The sequence below is a fragment of the Prionailurus bengalensis genome, chromosome B3 (assembly GCF_016509475.1).
Source record: "Prionailurus bengalensis isolate Pbe53 chromosome B3, Fcat_Pben_1.1_paternal_pri, whole genome shotgun sequence".
In the NCBI taxonomy this organism is placed as follows: domain Eukaryota; kingdom Metazoa; phylum Chordata; class Mammalia; order Carnivora; family Felidae; genus Prionailurus; species Prionailurus bengalensis.
This window is the reverse complement of record NC_057355.1, coordinates 37,917,384-37,935,720: the sequence shown is the minus strand read 5'-3', so window position 1 is coordinate 37,935,720 and position 18,337 is coordinate 37,917,384. Positions and strand designations below refer to the sequence as shown.

General features: G+C 36.4%; 1 protein-coding gene across 6 annotated transcripts in view; it reads left to right on the top strand.

Moving 5' to 3' along the window:
* MAP2K5 (mitogen-activated protein kinase kinase 5) overlaps window positions 1-18,337 on the top strand; it is a 273,046-nt gene that overhangs the window by 99,279 nt on the left and 155,430 nt on the right. For all 6 annotated transcript variants that reach the window (XM_043555086.1, XM_043555085.1, XM_043555088.1 and 3 more), the window contains exons 10-11: window positions 2,892-2,960; window positions 3,069-3,150. In XM_043555086.1, coding sequence (XP_043411021.1) covers window positions 2,892-2,960; window positions 3,069-3,150 — 151 coding nt within the window. The remainder of the gene's footprint in view (window positions 1-2,891; window positions 2,961-3,068; window positions 3,151-18,337) is intronic.

Below are 18,337 nucleotides of genomic sequence, written 5' to 3'. Positions count from 1 at the left end.
TTGCTACATTTTAGGTCAGTGTGGCACTTTTATTTATTTTGCTGTTTGTGTCTTTGGTTTTAAATTCATTTGTAGAAACCAAGCAATCCACTTCTTTCCTGTCTAGAAACAGCTTCTTATTTAGAGGATTATGGTCATAAGGAGCACTTTAATTAAATCCCACATCACTTAATGGGCACTGCTGTGAGTAAGACCTGTGGTGGGTGCTGGGGGTGGGGAGTGGGGGCGGACCAGAGAAAGATGCCCATGATTCAGTCCTTGCCCTTGCAGGGCTTACAACCACTCTTCTCTCTAGGCTTATGGTTTTAGGGGGTGAGGCATGAGTGCCAAGACAGAATGTGATAAGGAGAAACATCAAGGGCCAGAGCTAGAAATAAATTCTGATAGAGGGCTTTGGGGATGGCTTCATAGAGGTGGTGGCAGCATTCAGGCTCATCTAAAAGATAGAAAAGGTTTTACAATGGGGCGCCTGGGTGGCTCAGTTGGTTAAGCGTCCAACTCTCGAGTTTGGCTCAGATCATGATCTCATGGTTCATGTGATCGAGTCCCACATAGGGCTCTGCACTGATTGTGGAGCCTGCTTAAGATTCTCTCTCTCCTTCTCCCTCTGCCCATCTTTGCTCACGTGCATATGCACTCTCTGGAAAGAAAGAAAGAAAGAAAGAAAGAAAGAAAGAAAGAAAGAAAGAAAGAAAGAAAGAAAGAAAGAAAGGAAGGAAGGAAGAAAGAAAGAAAGACACTAAGTGTGGAGTAGAGCGAGGAAGCACAACTCAAGTGGAGGCATCATTAAGACTGGAAGTGAGGAAGGCACAGGACATGTGTGTGGACCCCAGTACAAAGCACCTAGTTTCTACATTTGTGGTGTGGTGGTGGGCATAGCTGTTTTCCAAATCATCTGGTTTCACATGAGGATTGGGTTTGTGGTGGGGAGTAGTGGGAAAAGGAGTTAGAACCACCAGATTGTGGAAGAATTCTTTGAATGTCATGCTAGAGTTATGCTAACGTTATGCTAGGACAAGGGAACCTAATTAAGGTTCTTGATCAAGGGAATGATATGTTTATAGCCAGTAGTTTGGGGTTAACGGTAAGGTGTTGGCTGGTTGTGGTGAATCATTTCTGGGTTGGGGGCCTGGAGATGTGGTATATCTTAGTGGTCATACTGAATACTGAATAAATGGCATTTTTGAAACCTTAGATAAGTGGTTCTCAACCTTACTGTGGAGTAGAAATCGGCTGGAGAGTTTTTAAAAAATATTAAGATGTGGGCCCAACCCAAGATTGATTCCGTTATTCTAGGGTAAGTTCTGAGCATGAGGACTTGTTTAGAGTGCCGTCATGTATTTATATAAATACCTTTATATAAAAGTAATGATAACCTGAGGCCAGGGTTGAGAACCACTGCTCTAAGGTAAATAATACGTTCATTCCTTTTAGCAGTTTTTGAGGGTGAAAGATGCCCTGTACTTGACATGGTGGTGTGAAAAGTTCTGATATTTTATGGCATGGAATTGAAACAACACTCGATGAATTAATTTTGTCACTAAGTTTTATATAGGAACAAAAATGTAAGTGAATATTGTTGGCAAATGACTATTGATCGAGAGAAACGTTTAAATGTTTCTTGGCAGTTTTGTATTACACTTACAATCAGGTTTAGTGAGAGCTTTTATAAATAACCCTAAAGCAAACTCTTGATAGAAACTGGCCATGCCTTTTTTTCCTCTTCCCTTTCCCCTTCCTCAAATGGATGTCAGTACTATAAAATGTGTGTTTTAGAATTATCTTTTTCTTTCCCTGCTCTGTCAGCAGTTTGCAATTCATAATTTATGGTTTTTTTCCCCAGTATGAGTGTATATATTCTGCAGTTGTAACACAAAATGTAGTTCAGTATTGGATGGTATATAACTGCACTATCATGGTAATTGTGAATGTTAAGTTTTTGTCTAGAAATGTCTAGAGTCAGAAACTCTGCCACAAATCTTAAAAATTGCCTTTCACCTATTTGATTCTCAGCATTGTCTTTTTTAAGTAAAAACAATTTCCCTTGAATTGGCTTCACTGAACTGTTGAGTAAAATTTGAACAGTTGATGGTCTCCTTTCTTAAGAAATAAGTGTTTGAAATAAACTAGAATTTATTCTAGGTAAGTTTGTAAATTGTTTTTCATTCCTGTGTCATGAATCTGACTCAGTGGTTGATGTGTTAAGGAAAACCATAAACCACCACAGGACGTTCTAAAAAGTACACAGTCCTCAGAGTCGGGGAGGGACCTTGACATTGCCAGGCTTTGTGGCTTCTCAGAACCTTGGTTTCCTCCTTTAAAAGAAGAGAATTAGATGAAATCATTTCTGTGGTTCCTTCAAGCTCCAGCATTTTTTTCAGTATTAGCAAAGAAATGTGACTGAAGACTATAAAAAGATGATGTATTTTAAAAACTCCTTATTTCTCTCTAAAAAGCCTACTTTAAATGTCATTTTTACTCATCATCCTCTCTGCTCATCGCCTTGTGTCTGAATTACAAGACAATTTTTTCAAATGGTTTCAGGGTCATTCCTTTCTTCCTCTTCTGGAAATAACCAATGTGGCCAAAATAGGGTGTATAAATTAAGGGTGTTATAACTTAACTGACTTTTAAAGCCATTAATACTGACCTTTGAGACCTGGCTTTCTCCTTGGTCCCATCAATCACTTCTATACCACCTCCCCCAATACAAAAGGTTAGGCAGATGTGGATACAGTTTATATTCCTGAGGGTTATAGTGGTGGAGAGGAGAAAGGGGCAATGAATAGAGGAAACACCATATTTTTTCTTTTTATATTTCATAGTGAGTATAGCTATATTTAATTTAAAGATGAATATATGTGTGAATGTTGATTCCTTTCTGTATTTAGGTCATACTGTTAGATATTACACTGGAACTTCAGAAGCAAATTATGTCTGAATTGGAAATTCTTTATAAGGTAATTTTCCCTTGGTCATTTTTTTCTTACAAAGCAGCTTATGGTATTGACTTGCAGGGTTTTGGTTGTTTTTTTTTTTTAACTATTTTTGTCTTATTTTTATTACAGTGTGATTCATCATATATCATAGGGTTTTATGGTGCATTTTTCGTAGAAAACAGGATTTCAATATGTACAGAATTCATGGATGGTGAGTTTTCCCTATTATAATACTTTTAAAATGACTTGGGAGGCAGAGTGCTTTAAAACCTGGTTCTGATATAGATGTCAAGTAGAATTAAAAATAATTACAATATACCAGTAATGACCTCCTTTATACTCTAAAACATCTAGTTTTAGAGGTTCCTGGTGTTAAATATTTACAGCTGAGCTATAGTTTCAAGAATGTAATTTCATTTACTTTTATTGAAAATTTAAATAGAACAGATTAAATGCTGGCCTAATCGGTGGTTTGATATTTGATTCTTCCATACAATCTGTCTTTACTTGCAAAACAGATGTTCTGTCTTTTAATGTTTCAATAGCCAAAACAGATTTTCTTTTAAAGAAATCTATTAACCCAATGTCCTGTGTCTTTTACAAAGAAATCGGTTCTTAATTGCAAGATAAGAAATTGTTTTTCAACACAGCTGTTTAGCCAAGATGTGTTTAGTTTTCTTTGGACTCTAGCCCTTTCCTTTCATCTGTATTTTTCATTCATTTCTATTTTGGTAACTCTTTCTTGGTCTGAATATTATGGCAAAATGTAGATTTCTTGGTACCCTGTTCCTGAAGTAATGTCATCATTGTTATTTACCCATTTTAAATCAAAGCAGTCTTTAGATTTTATATATTCAGTTTTTCAGTTTCTAGCCCATTAAAACACAACATTTTTTTAAAGTTTATTTATGTATTTTGAGAGAGTGAGTGTGCGTGCACATGTGAACAGGGGAGGAGGAGAGAGAGAATCCCAGGCTGGCTCTGCACTGTCGGCATGGAGCCCACCGTGGGGCTCGAAGTCACAACTCTGAGATTGTGACCTAAGCTGAAATCAAGAGTCAGATACTTAACTGACTGAGCTACTAAGGTGTCCTTCAGCATTTTTTCTTATACTTAGTTTATTTGGTGGATTCTTAGTGTGTAACTAAAGTAACTAGTTCGTGCCTTGCAAGACATTTTCAGAAGTTATCTTTGGTAGGTTGATACTATAATAAGGTAGATAATGTGTTCTAAATTCTGTTTCATATTAAAATATGCATTTATTGAGATAGCATATTTAATCACCATAAAATTCACCATTTTGATGTATACAATTCATTGGTTTTGAGTATTTTCACAAGGTTGTGCAAGCTCATCATCACTAATTCCAAAACATTTTTATTACCCCAGAAACAAACTCTTTAGCCATTAGCAGCCACTCGCTATTCCTCTAGTCCATGGCAACTGCTAATCTACTTTCTGTCTCCAGATTTTGTACTCTTCACGTATGGAATCATGCAGGATGTGGCCTTTGTGTTTGGCTTTTTATTTTATGAAAAAAAATTTTTAAATTTTGTTTATTATTTTTGAGAGAGAGAGCATAAGCAGGGAATGGGCAGAGAGAGAGGGAGACAGAGAATCTGAAACAGGCTCTGCACTGTCAGCACAGAGCCTGACACAGGGCTCAAACCCATAAACTGTGAGGTCATGACCTGAGCTGAAGTCGGACACTCAACCAACTGAGCCACCCAGGCACCCTGTGGCTTCTTCTACTTAGCGTAACGTTATCAAGGTTTCCATGTTGTAGCATGTATCGGTACTTTATTCCTTTTTATGGCTGAATAATAAACTACTCATTTAGCAGTTGGTGAGCATTTGGGATGTTTCCACTTTTGTGCTGTTATGAATAATGCTGCTCTGTATGTTTGTATGCAGGTTTTTCGTGTGGATAGAAGTTTTCAGTTCTCTTGAGTATATATCTAGGAGTTCAATTGCTCGGTTGTATGATAACTGTATTTGTAATTTTTTTGAGGAACTGTCAAACCATTCCATTCTATTTCACACCCGTTTGCATTCACAGCTGCAATGGATGTGGGTTTCAATTTCTCCACATCTTTGCCAACACTTGTTACTGTGTGTCTTTTTTAGTATAGCCTGTGAGAAATGATATCTTTTTAGTTTTGATTTAGATTTCCTAATGACTAATGACATTGACAATACTTCCATGTACTTGTTGGCCATTTGTATATCTTCCTTTAGAAATGTGTATTCAAATCTTTTGTCTACTTTACATGGGTTATTTGTGTTTTTATTATTGAGTTGTAAGAATTTTGTATGTATTCTGGATAGTAGTATCTTACCAGATGTATGATTTGCAAATATTTTCTTCCACTCTGAGTTGTCTTTTCATTTTCTTGATAGTGTCCCATGAAGCATAAAAGTTTTAAAATTTTATGAAGTTCAGTTCATATTTTTTTTCTTTGGTGGCTTGTACTTTAGATGTCATATGTAAGAAAGTATTGTATAATCCAAAGTCATGAAAGTTTATACCTGTTTTCTTCTAAGAGTTCTATGATTTTCATTCTTAAAGTTTTTTTTATCTATTTTGAGTTAATTTTTGTATGTGGTATAGAGTCCAAATCCATTCTTTTTCATGTGAATATCCAGTTGTCCTAGCACCATTTGTTAAAAAGATTATTCTTTCCCATTGAATTTCCTTGGCACTTGTCAAAAATTTATCGACCATGAAATGTATTTCTAGACTCTCAGTTCTATTCCATTGATCTATTTGCCCATCCTTGTGGCAGTACTAGACTGTCTGTCCTTGCTTACTTTTTAAAAAAAAATGTTTATTTATTTTTGAGAGATAGAGAGCACAATCAGAGGAGGAGCATAGAGAGAGAGAGGAGACACAGAATCCAAAGCAGGCTCCGGGCTCTGAGCTGTCAGCACAGGGCCTGACGTAGAGCAGAGCTCGAACTCAACGAACCATGAGATCATGACATGAGCTAAAGTTGGACACTTAACCAACTAAGCCACCCAGGCACCCTGTACTTTTACTTTATTTTTCTGTGTTACTTTAGCTTTGTAGTAAGTTTTGAAATTAAGAAGTGTGAGTACTCCAACTTTATTCTTTTTCAAGATTGTTTTAGCCATTCTGGGTCCCTTACATTTTCACATGAGTTTTACAATCAGCCTCCCAAATTTGCACACACACAAAAAGTCCAACTAAGATATTGATACAGATTGCAGTGAATCTGTACATCAGTCTGGGGAGTACTGCCACTTTAACAATATGAAGTCTTATACTTCATGAACACAGAGTATCTTTCCATTTATTTAGATCCTCTTTAATTTTTTTCAGTGATACTTTGTAGTTTTTGGTATTCAAGTTTTGCAGTTCTTTTGTTAAATTTATTCATAAATATTTTTTGATGCTATTATAAATTGAGCTTTTATTTCAATTTTGGATTATTCATTGCTAGTATATATAAATATAAATGATTTTTGTATATTGATCTCTATCCTGCTACCTTGTAGGATACATTTATTAAATTTGTTTCTCAATCCTAATAGGTTTTTGTAGCTTCCTTAAGATTGTCTGTATAGGGGCGCCTGGGTGGCGCAGTCGGTTAAGCGTCCGACTTCAGCCAGGTCACGATCTCGCGGTCTGGGAGTTCGAGCCCCGCGTCGGGCTCTGGGCTGATGGCTCAGAGCCTGGAGCCTGTTTCCGATTCTGTGTCTCCCTCTCTCTCTGCCCCTCCCCCGTTCATGCTCTGTCTCTCTCTGTCCCAAAAATAAATAAACGTTGAAAAAAAAAATTTAAAAAAAAAGATTGTCTGTATAAAACATGTCATCTGCAAATAGACGTAGTTTTACTTCTTTCTTACCAATCTGGGTGCTTTTAATTTCTTTTCCTTGCTTAATTACCCTGGCTAGAACCTTCAGTAGAATGTCAAATAGAGTGGTGTGAACAGACATCTTCTTTTTCTCCTGATCTTAAATGGAAAGCTTTTAGTCTTTCACTATTAAGTGTGATATTAGTTTTGGGTTTTTAGTAGATGTCCTTTATCAGGTTGTCAAAGTCCCCTTGTCTTCCAAGTTTGTTGAGTATTTTTGGTTTTTCTGTGTTTGTTGAAATGATGATTTTTAAATCCATTTTTCTATAATTCCATAATTAAATCCATTATTCCATAATAGTATTATATTAATTGACTTTTGCATGTTGAACCAATTTTGTATTCCTGAGATAATTCCAATTGGTCATGATGTATAATGCTTTTTATAAATTGCTGGATTCAGTTTGCTAGTATCTTGTTGAGGATTTTTGGATTTATATTCTTGAAGAATATTGGTCTATAGTTTTCTTTTCTTGTAATGTCATTGTCTGGTTGTGGTATCAGGATAATTCTGGCCTCAAAGGAGTTGGAAAGCATTTTTTCCTCCTCTAGTTTTTGGAATAGTTTATGATGGATTAATGTTAATTTTTCTTTAAACATTAGGTAGAATTCACCAGTGAAGCCATCTGGTCCTGGGGTTTTCTTTGTGAGTAGTTTTTATGGTCAAGTGGCATCTGTTGCCTATTATCGGGAGAAATCCAAGCACTTCTGCCCACTGCATCTTAGTATGGAGTTGCCAAGGAAAACACAGTGCAATGAAATGCTGGATTTAACAGTGCCTTACATAAAATTAAAAAGAGAGAGAGAGAGAGACAGACAGACAGACAGACAGCAAGATCAGTTTGGGAGTACCAGTTCCCTGTGGCCAACAGTAAGTCCTTCCTGGCAGCCTATACAGGGCCCTTGGCCCACACACACCCCTCATGCTGCAGCAAAAGGATCCTCCACCCCACCCTACTCCTGTGGTGTCAGAAGTACCGAAGGCTGGGGACATGTCTGAAGGTCATTGACACACATGCTTAAGCAGGACAAAGGAGTACACACTGAATTTGAAACAGGGAAAAACAGTCCAAAACAAAGAGGTAAGCCCAGCACAGGCTCCCTGGGCTCTTTATCTGCTGGTAAGCAAGTGTTCCAGACCCATGGCCCATTCTTATGTGGCCACATCGGGTCCAAAGAACAGTGCACATAAGACCGTCCTTCCCAACACTGTTTTTTAATTGTAGTATATTACACAGATAACATATAATTTACCGTACTACCCATTTTTAAATGTGTAGTTTGTAACTGGTAAGTACATTCACATTGCTCTGCAACCAGTGCCACCATTAATCTCCAGAACTCTTTGCATCTTGCAGAACTGAGACTCTGTACCCATTAAACAGTAACCCATTGCCTCCTAACCCCAGCCCCTGACTGCTAACATTCTGGTTTTTTGTCTGCATGAATTGGACTACTCTGGGTATCTCATTTCAGTGGAATCATACAGTATTTGTCTTTTTTTGGGACTGGCTTATTTTACTTTGCATAATGTCCTCAAAGTTCATCCATGCTGTGGTGTGTGTCAGAATTTTTTTCCTTTTTAAGACTGAATAATATTTGTGAGTTTTTTTTATTACCAATCTCTTTAATAATTATATGTAGTTATAGGTTTATTCAGATACGTATTTCTTCCTCAATTTTGATAGTTTGTAGCTTTCTAGAAATTTATCCATTTCATTTAGATTACCTAATTTGTTGATACACAGTTGTTCCTAATATTCCTTTATAATCATTTTTATTTCTGTAAAGTTGGTGTTAATTTTCCTTCTTCTTTCATTGCAAATTTTAGTAATTTGAGTCTTTTTCTTTTCCTTTCTTTCTTTCTCTTTCTTTCTTTCTTTCTTTCTTTCTTCCTTTCTTTCTTTCTATCAGTGTAGCTAAAAGTTGGTCAGTTTCTTTGCCTTTTCCAAAGAACCAACTTTGGTTTCTTTGATTTTCTCTGCTGTTTTTCTCTGCCTTAATATTTGTTTCTTCTACTAGCTTTGGGTTTAGTTTGCTCTTTTTTTTCTAGTTTTTTAAGGTGCGAAGTTAGGATACTAATTTGAGATATTTCCTACTTAATGTAGCCATTTGCAGCTATACATTTCCCTCTGAGTACTGCTTTAGCTGCATCCTAGAGGTTTTGGTATGTTGTGTTTTCATTTTCATTTAGTTTAAAGTATTTTCTAATTCCCCCCAAAGGAGAAATCACTTGCGATTTCTTTTTTGACCTATTTTCCATTAGGAGTGTGTCATTTTCCACATTGAGTGTTCTTCTGTTGTTGATTTCTAATATTCTTTTGAGGTCAGAGAACATACTTTGTATGACTTAAGTTCTTTTAGATTTATTGAGGTTTGTTTTAATGCCTAACATTCTGTTCTGGAGAATGTTTCATGTATACATGAGAAGAATGTATTCTGCTCTTGATGGGTTAGATTTTCCTTAGATGTCTGTTAGGTCTAGTTGATTTACAGTGTTGTTTAAGTATTTTATTTCCTTGTTGATCTTCAGTTTAGTTCTATTTATTATTGAAAGGGGGATATTGAAGGGGCACCTGGGTGGCCCAGTCAGTTGAGCGGCCAACTTTGGCTCAGGTCATGATCTTGCAGTTCATGGATTCGAGCCCCATGTCAGGCTCTGTGCTGACGGCTCAGAGCCTGGAGCCTGCTTCGGATTCTATGTGTCCCTCTCTCTGCCCCCCACCCCGCTCACGCTCTTTCTTTCTCAAAAGTAAATAAACATTAAAAAAAAAAAAAGGAAAGTGGGATATTGAAGTCTCCACCTAATATTTTTTGCTTGTGTATTTCTCCTTCAATTCTGTTAATTTATGCTTCATATATTTTGGCATTCTGTTGTTAGGTGCATATATGTTTATAGTTGTTATGATCAACTCTTCAGTCATTATAAAATGTGTCTCTAGTTACTATATTTGTCTAAAGTCTATTTTGTCTAATCTTAGTGTAGTCATCCCAGCCCCCCCATTGATTCTTATTTGTTTGTTCTGTATTTTGCCCCTGTTTTGCCTTCAACCTATTTGGGTCTTTGAATCCAAAGTGCATCTCTTATAGACATCATAGAGTTGGGTCATTTTTAAATCCATTTTGCCAATCTGTCAGTGTTTAATTCATTTACATTTAATGTAATTACCAGCAATATCTGCCATTTTACTACTTGTTTTCTTTAGTTGTATTCTTTTATGTTCCATTTATTCATTACTGCTTTCTTTTATGTTAAATAGGTATTTTTAATGTATTGTTTATATTCTCGTGATTTCTTTTACTATATTTTTTGAGTTGTAGTTTTGATTTTCCTAGAGATTACAATTAACATCTTAACTTCTGACAACTTAGTTCATATTAATATCAACTTTTTTCAAGTCTATAAAATTGTTGCTCCTAATAGCTCCATTCCATCCCTCTCCTTTGTGCTGTTACTGTCATAGAAGTTACATCTTTATAAGTTGTGTACTTATTAATGCAGATTTTTACTTACTGCTTTGTGCAGTTCTGTTTTTTTTATTTTATTTTTTGTTTTTTAAAATTTATATCCAAATTAGTTAGCATATAGTGAAACAATGATTTCAGGAGTAGATTCCTTAATGCCTCTTACCCATTTAGCCTGTCCCCCTTCCTACAACCCCTCCAGTAACCCTCAGTTTGTTCTCCATATTTATGAGTCTCTTCTGTTTTGTCCCCCTCCGTTTTTATATTATTTTTGTTTCCCTTCCCTTATGTTCCTCTGTTTTGTCTCTTAAAGTCCTCATATGAGTGAAGTCATATGATTTTTGTCTTTCTCTGACTCATTTCACTTAGCTTAATTTCACTAATTTCACTTAATACCCTCCAGTTCCATCCACGTAGTTGCAAATGGCAAGATTTCATTCTTTTTGATTGCTGAGTAATACTCCATTGTATATATATACCACATTTTCTTTATCCATTCATCCATCAATGGACATTTGGGCTCTTTCCATACTTTGGCTATTGTTGATAGTGCTGCTGTAAACATGGGGGTGCATGTGTCCCTTTGAAACAGCACACCTGTATCCTGTGGATAAATGCCTACTAGTGCAATTGCTGGGTCATAGGGTAGTTCTATGTTTAGTTTTTTGAGGAACCTCCATACTGTTTTCCAGAGTGGCTGCACCAGGTTGCATTCCCACCAACAATGCAAAAGAGATCCTCTTTCTCTGCATCCTCGCCAACATCTGTTGTTGCCTGAGTTGTTCATGTTAGCCATTCTGACAGGTATGAGGTGGTATCTCCTTGTGGTTTTTTTTTTTAATTTTTTTTAATGTTTATTTACTTTTGACAGAGAGACTCAGCATGAGTGGGGGAGGGGCAGAGAGAGAGGGAGACACAATCTGAAACAGGCTCCAGGCTCTGAGCTGTCAGCACAGAGCCCGATGCGGGGCTTGAACTCACTGACAGTGAGATCATGACCTGAGCCAAAGTCGGACACTCAACTGACTGAGCCACCCAGGCACCCCTCCTTGTGGTTTTGATTTGTATTTCCCTGATGATGAGTGATGTTGAGTATTTTTTCATGTGTCAGTTGGCCATCTGGATGTCTTCTTTGGAGAAGTGTCTATTCATGTCTTTTGCCCATTTCTTCACTGGGTTATTTGTTTTTTTGGGTGTTGAGTTTGATAAGTTCTCTACAGATTTTGGATACTAACCCTTTATCTGATATGTCCTTTGCAAATATCTTTTCCCATTCTGTCGGTTGCCTTTTAGTTTTGCTGATTGTTTCCTTCGCTGTGCAGAAGCTTTTTATTTTGATGAGGTCCCAGTAGTTCATTTTTGCTTTTGTTTCCCTTGCCTCCAGAGACATGTTGACTAAGAAGTTGCTGCGGGCAAGATCAAAGAGGTTTTTGCCTGCTTTCTCCTCGAGGATTTTGATGGCTCCCTGTCTTACATTTAGGTCTTTCGTCCATTTTAAGTTTATTTTTGTGTATGGTGTAAGAAAGTGGTCCAGGTTCATTCTTCTGCATGTCACCATCCAGTTTTCCCAGCACCACTTGCTGAAGAGACTGTCTTTATTCCATTGGATATTCTTTCCTGCTTTGTCAAAGATTAGTTGGCCATACGTTTGTGGGTCCATTTCTGGGTTCTCTATTCTGTTCCATTGATCTGAGCATCTGTTCTTGTGCCAAGTTCTGTTTCTTTTTAAATTTATTTCCTTTTGTTTTTTTGTTTTTCTTTCTTGTTTTGTTTTGTTTTGTTTTTTGTTGTTGTTTTTTTTTTGAAAGAGAGAGAGAGGAAGGGAGGGAGTGAGGGGCAGAGAAAGGGGGAGAGAGAGAATGAATCCCAAGCAGGCTCTGTGCTGACAGCATGGAGCCTGACATGGGACTTGACCCCAAAAACTGTGCAATCATGTCCTGAGCTGAAATCAAGAGTCGGACACTCAACCAACTGAGACACTCAGGCGCCCCTACAGTTCTCTTTCAGTCAGACAGGAGAAAAAGACTTACAAACAAAAATACATTTATCCTGCCTTTTATATTTACCTATATAGTAACCATTACCAGTACCCTTTATTTCTGTGTGTGGATTTGAGTTACTATCTAGTAACTTTCCTCTGAAATTCCTTCAGTTGGAAGGGACTCCCTTTTATTTCTTGTAGGGTAGGTCAGCTAGTGATGAATTCCCTCAGTTTTTGTTGATTTCAGAGTGTCTTATCCTTCACTTTTGTAGTATAGTTTTGCTGGATATAAAGTTTTTGGTCAACAGTCTTTTTCTTTCAGCTATTTGAATATGCCATCCATTGCCTTTGATCTGCATGGTTCTATTAATATTTTTGAGAATTTCTTGTATTGCTTCTCTTTTGGCTTTCAAGATTTTCTTTTGTCTTTGTCTCTGGACAGTTTTATAATGTATCTAGGTGTTAGTCTCTTCATTTATCTTGGAGTTTATTGCATGTCTTCGATGTGCAAATTAATGGTTTCATCCAATTTGGGAAATTTTTGGCTGTTACTTCTTCAAATATTCTTTCTGCATCTTTCCTTCTCTTTTAGGTCTCCTATAATGCATATGTTGATATGCTTGATGATGTCTTACAGGTCTCTGATAATGTGTTCATTTTTCTATTCTTTTTTCCTTCTGTTCCTCAGACTGGATAATCTCAATTGACGTATCTTTGTATTCCCTGATTCTGTTTTCAGCCTATGTAGATATATTCTGGTGAATAATGTCTTATTTATTTTTAACTCCAGAATTTATTTATTTTTACGTATGCATGTATGTATGTGTATATATATATGTGTACATATATATATATATATATACACACATACCTATGTGTGTATGTATGTATATGTGTGTAGTTGTATACTTTCTATCTCTTTATTAATATCCTTTATTAAGGGAGACATTATCTTCATACTTTAGTTCCTTACATGATTTCCCAGAGTGTTTCTTAAATAACTCATTAAAGATTTTTTTCTAGTAAGTCCAACATCTGAGCTTTTGTACGGATAGTTTCTGTTGATTGCTTTTAGTCTTGTGTATGGGTCATACTTTTTTGGTTTTGTTATTGAAAACTGGACATTCAATTTTATTTTTTAAATAATGATTCTTTTTTATTTTTATTTATTTTTTAATTTTTATTTAATTTTGAGAGAGAGAGAGAGAGAGAGAGAGAGAGAGAGAGAGACTGAGCACAAGTGGGATAGGGACAGAGAGACAGGGAGAATCCAAGGTAGGCCCCAGGCCCTAAGCTATTAGCACAAAGCCTGATGCAGGGCTCAAACTCGCAGACTGCGAGGTCATGACTGAGCCACCCAGCTGTCCTGAAAACTGGACATTTTAAAGTAAATACTGTGTTAACATTGGAAATCAGATTCTCTCTCATCCCCAGAGTTTATTGCTGCTGTTCAGTGACTTTTCTAAAGTATTCTGTCATGTTTATATCTTTGGTGTATGGCCACTGAAGCCTCTTTTCAGTGAGCTTCCAAGTCAGCTAATGATTGGACAGAGATTTCCTTAAATGCTTAGAGCTATTAAGTCTCCTTGTCTTTGTTGAGGGGGGTTCCATGTGTGTTTAGGGCACATCTTCAACACTCGCCCAGGCAGTTGGTAACTTTGTCTTAGTTTTTGCTTCCTGCTTGTGCAGAGGTTCCTGGTCAGCCCCAGTACCTGCTTACAGCCTCCTCAGAGCCTTTCTAAGCATGGACACAGCCGTATGCATGCACATATCCTAGATTCCCAAGAATATGATAGAATTTTTCAAAGCTTCTATGGACATTGCATTTCCTAGATTTCCTCTTTAAGATTTTTGTTTAGCTAGTTCACCCCAGCTGTTACCCACCATCTCAGTCAGTTGCAAAGTTAATCAGTTCTTTCTAATTGTTTTTAACAAATGCCCCAAAGGAAAAGACTTTTTGTACTAGGCAACCTATAAGTCAGGTTGAATAAAGGCAACATGTCCAGGAAGGTCTTCCAGGGAACCACCAGACAGGTCAAAAATAAAACTTTTCTGAGAAAGTGTATTTGAGGGAGCACCAACTCAGTTCTACCTGTACAGTGCCCCCCGGCTGCTGTGTTCCCTGGGATTGCAGGCTGCCTGCTTTTCAAGGCTTCAGTGAAGCTGGAGAGGAGGCAGTGGGAACAGGGCAAGTTAAAATGCCCCAAATCTTCAATAAATGATTTTTGGGTTGCTGCAGTCCTTTTACTCATTCCCAGAGTTCTGCAAAGATTGGTCTGACAATTTATGCCTATTTCTTTATTGGCTATGTGGAGAAGAGAATTTTCAATGGTCCTTACTCTGTCATTTTTGCTAATGTCACCTTTTAATTACATTTTTAATGCTTTTTTAAAAGTTTCATTTTATTTTAATTCCAGTGTAGTTAACATACATGTTACATTGGTTTCAGGTGTACAATATAGTGATTCAACAATTCCATACATTACCTAGTGCTCTTCACAACAAGAGTACTCCTTAATGCCCATCACCTACTTCACCCATCCCCCAACCACCTCCCCTCTAGTAACCATCAGTTTATTCTCTACAGCTAAGATTGTTTCTTGGCATATTTGTCTCTCTCTTTTTCCCCTTGCTCATTTGTTTTGTTTCTTAAATTGTACTTACGAGTGAAATCAGTTGGTATTTGTCTTTCTCTGACTTATTTCACTTAGCATTATACTGTCTAGCTCCATCCATGTCATTGTGAATGTCAAGATTTCACTCTTTTTTATGGATGAATAATATTCCTGTGTGTGTGTGTGTGTGTGTGTCCACACACACACACACATATATATATACACACACACATCTGGGCTCTTTCCATAATTTGGCTATTGTTGATAATGTTGCTATTAACATAGGGGTGCATATATCTTTTCAAATTAGCATTTTTGTATTGTTTGGGTAGATACCCAGTAGTGGAATTACTGGATCATATGGTAATTCTGTTTTTAATTTTTTTTTTTTTTGAGGAAACTCCATTGTTTTCTACAGTGGCTCTACCTATTTGCATTCTCACCAACAGTGCAAGAGGGTTCCTTTTTCTCTACATCCTCACCAACACTTGGTGTTTCTTGTGCTGTTGATTTTAGCTGTTCTGACAGGTGTGAAGTATTATCTCATTGTAGTTTTGGTTTGCATTTCCCTGATTGTGAGTGATGTTGAGCATCTTTTCATGTGTCTGTTAGCCATCTGGATGTCTTCTTTGCAGAAATGTCTGTTCATGTCTTCTGCCCATTCTTAATTGGCTTATTTGTTATTTAGGTGTTGATTTGTATAAGTTTTTTATATATTTTGGATACTGACCCTTTTTTGGGTATGTCATTTGCAAATATTTGCAAATATCTTTTGTAGGTTGCCTTCTAGTTTTGTTGATTATTTCCTTCGCTATGCAGAAACTTTTTATTTTGATGGAGTCCCAATAGTTTATTTTTGCTTTTATTTCCTTTACGTCAGGGGACATATGTAGAAAAATGTTGCCATGGTCAGTGTCAGAGACCCTACTTCTTGTGTTCTGGGACTTTTATGGTGTCAGGTCTCACGTTTAGGTGTTTAATTCATTTTGAATTTATTTTTGTATATGGTATAAGGAAGTAGTCCGGTTTCTTTTGCATGTTGCTGTCCAGTTTTGTTGAAGAGACTGTCTTTTTCCCATTGGATATTCTTTCCTGCTTTGTCAAAGATTAAGTGACCATATAATTGTGGGTTTATTTCTGGGTTTTCTATTCTGTTCTATTTTGATACCAGTACCATACTGCTTTGGTTACTACAGCTTTGCAGTATAGCTGGAATTCTGGAACTGTGATAACTCCAGCTTTATTTATTTTTTTTTTTTTTGTCAAAATTGCTTTGGCAATTTAGGGTTTTTTGTGGTTGCATATACATTTTAGGATTTTTTTTGCTCTAGTTTTGTGAAAAACTTTGTTGGTATTTTGATAAGGATTGCATTAAATCTGTAGATTGCTTTGTTAATTGCTTTTATAATATTTGTTCTTCCAGTCCATGAGCATGGAATGTCTTACACACAGAACATTCTCCAGAATAGATCACGTATTAGGCCACAAAACAAGTCTTAACAAATTAAAAAAGATCTTGCATGTTTTCTGACTACAATGCTATGAAACTAGAAATCAACCACAAGAAAAAATCTGGAAAGACTGCAAATACATGGTGGTTAAATAACATGCTACTAAACAATGAACTGATCAACTGAGAAATCAAAGAAGAAATCTAAAAGTACATGGAAACAAATGAAAATGAAAACACAGTGGTTCAAATGGGATGCAGCAAAAGTGTTTCTAAGAGGGAAGTTTATAGCAGTACAGGCCCACCTCAAGAAGTAAAAAGAAATCTCAAACAACCTAACCTTACACCTAAAGGAGTTAGAAAAAAGAACAACAAACAAACCCCAAAACTAGCAGAAGGAAAGAAATAATAAAATTAAAGCAGAAATAAATGATATAGAAACTAAAAAAGCAAAAACAATAGGACAGATAAATGAAACCAGGAGCTAGTTCTTTGAAAATATAAACAAAATTCATGAACCTCTAGCCAGTCTCATCAAAAAAAACAAAGAGACAGGACACAAATAAATAAAATTACAAATGAAAGAGGAGAAATAACAACCAACACTACAGAAATACAGTTGTAAGAGAATACTCTGAAAAGCCTAGAGGAAATGGATAAATTTTTAGAAACATACAATCTACCAAAGCTGCAGCAGGAAGAAAAAAAAATTGAGTAGACCAGTTATAAGCAGGGAGATTAAATCAGTAATCAAAAAACTCCCAATGAACAAAAGTCCAGGACCAGACAGTTTCTCAAGCGAATTCTACCAAACATTTAAAGAAGAGTTAATACCTACCCTTCTCAAACTATTCCAAAAATATAGAAGAGAACGGGAAAATTCAGTCTATGAGGCCAGTGTTACCCTGATACCAAAACCAGATAATGACAACACAAAAAATAGAACTACAGGCAAATATCTCTGATGAACATAGATGCTAAAATCCTTGAGAAAATACTGGCAAACTGAATCCAACAATACATTTTAAAAATCGTTTGCCACAGTCAAGTGGGATTTATCCCCAGTATGTAAGGGTGAATTCAGTATTTGCAAATCAAAGTGATACATCACATCAATAAGAGAAAGGATGAAAACCATATGATGATTTCAATAGATACAGAAAAAGCATTTGACAAAGTACAACATCCATTCATGGTAAAAACTCTCAACAGAGTAGGTTTAGAGAGAACACACCTCAACATAATAAAGCCTATATATGAAAAACCTAAAGCAAACATTATACTAAATGGTGAAAAACTGAATGCTTTTCCCCTAGAGTCTGGAAGACAGGGATGTCTACTCTGACCACTTTTATTCAACATAGCACCGGAAATCATAGCCATAGCAATCAGACAAGATAAAGAAATAAAAGACCTCCAAATCAGCAAGGAAGAAGCAAAACTTTCACTATTTGCAGATGACATGATACTATACATAGAAAACCACCAAAAAACTACTAGAACTGATAAATGAATTCAGTAAAGTCACAGGATACAAAATCAATGTGCATTTCTATATACTAATGGAGCAGCAAAAGAGAAATTAAGAAAACAATCTCATTTACAGTTGCACCAAAAATAGTAAGATACCTAGGAAGAAACCTAACCAAAGAGGTAAAAGACCTCTATTGTGAAAACTGTAAAACACTGATGAAAAAATTGAAGATACACATTTTTAATATATTAAGTCCTTATCTTAAAACATTCACTTTGCAGCGTATATTTAAATCTCTGTTTTGAGGCAACTCCTTTCTAGACTTGAGCTGCCTAAAGCCGCTCTCTTACTGCTGCTTGACGGCTTCCCTTACTCCACGCTAATCAGTCCCAGAACACTAAAATTTTCCACTTTTTACATTTAGCTCTCCATCTCTTATCTTTCTGTTATTTCCCACATCAAACTATCCTAAAATTTTATTACCCTCTTCCAGATCTGACCTCCTTTCTCCTTCAAAGATAATGAAGACTTTCAG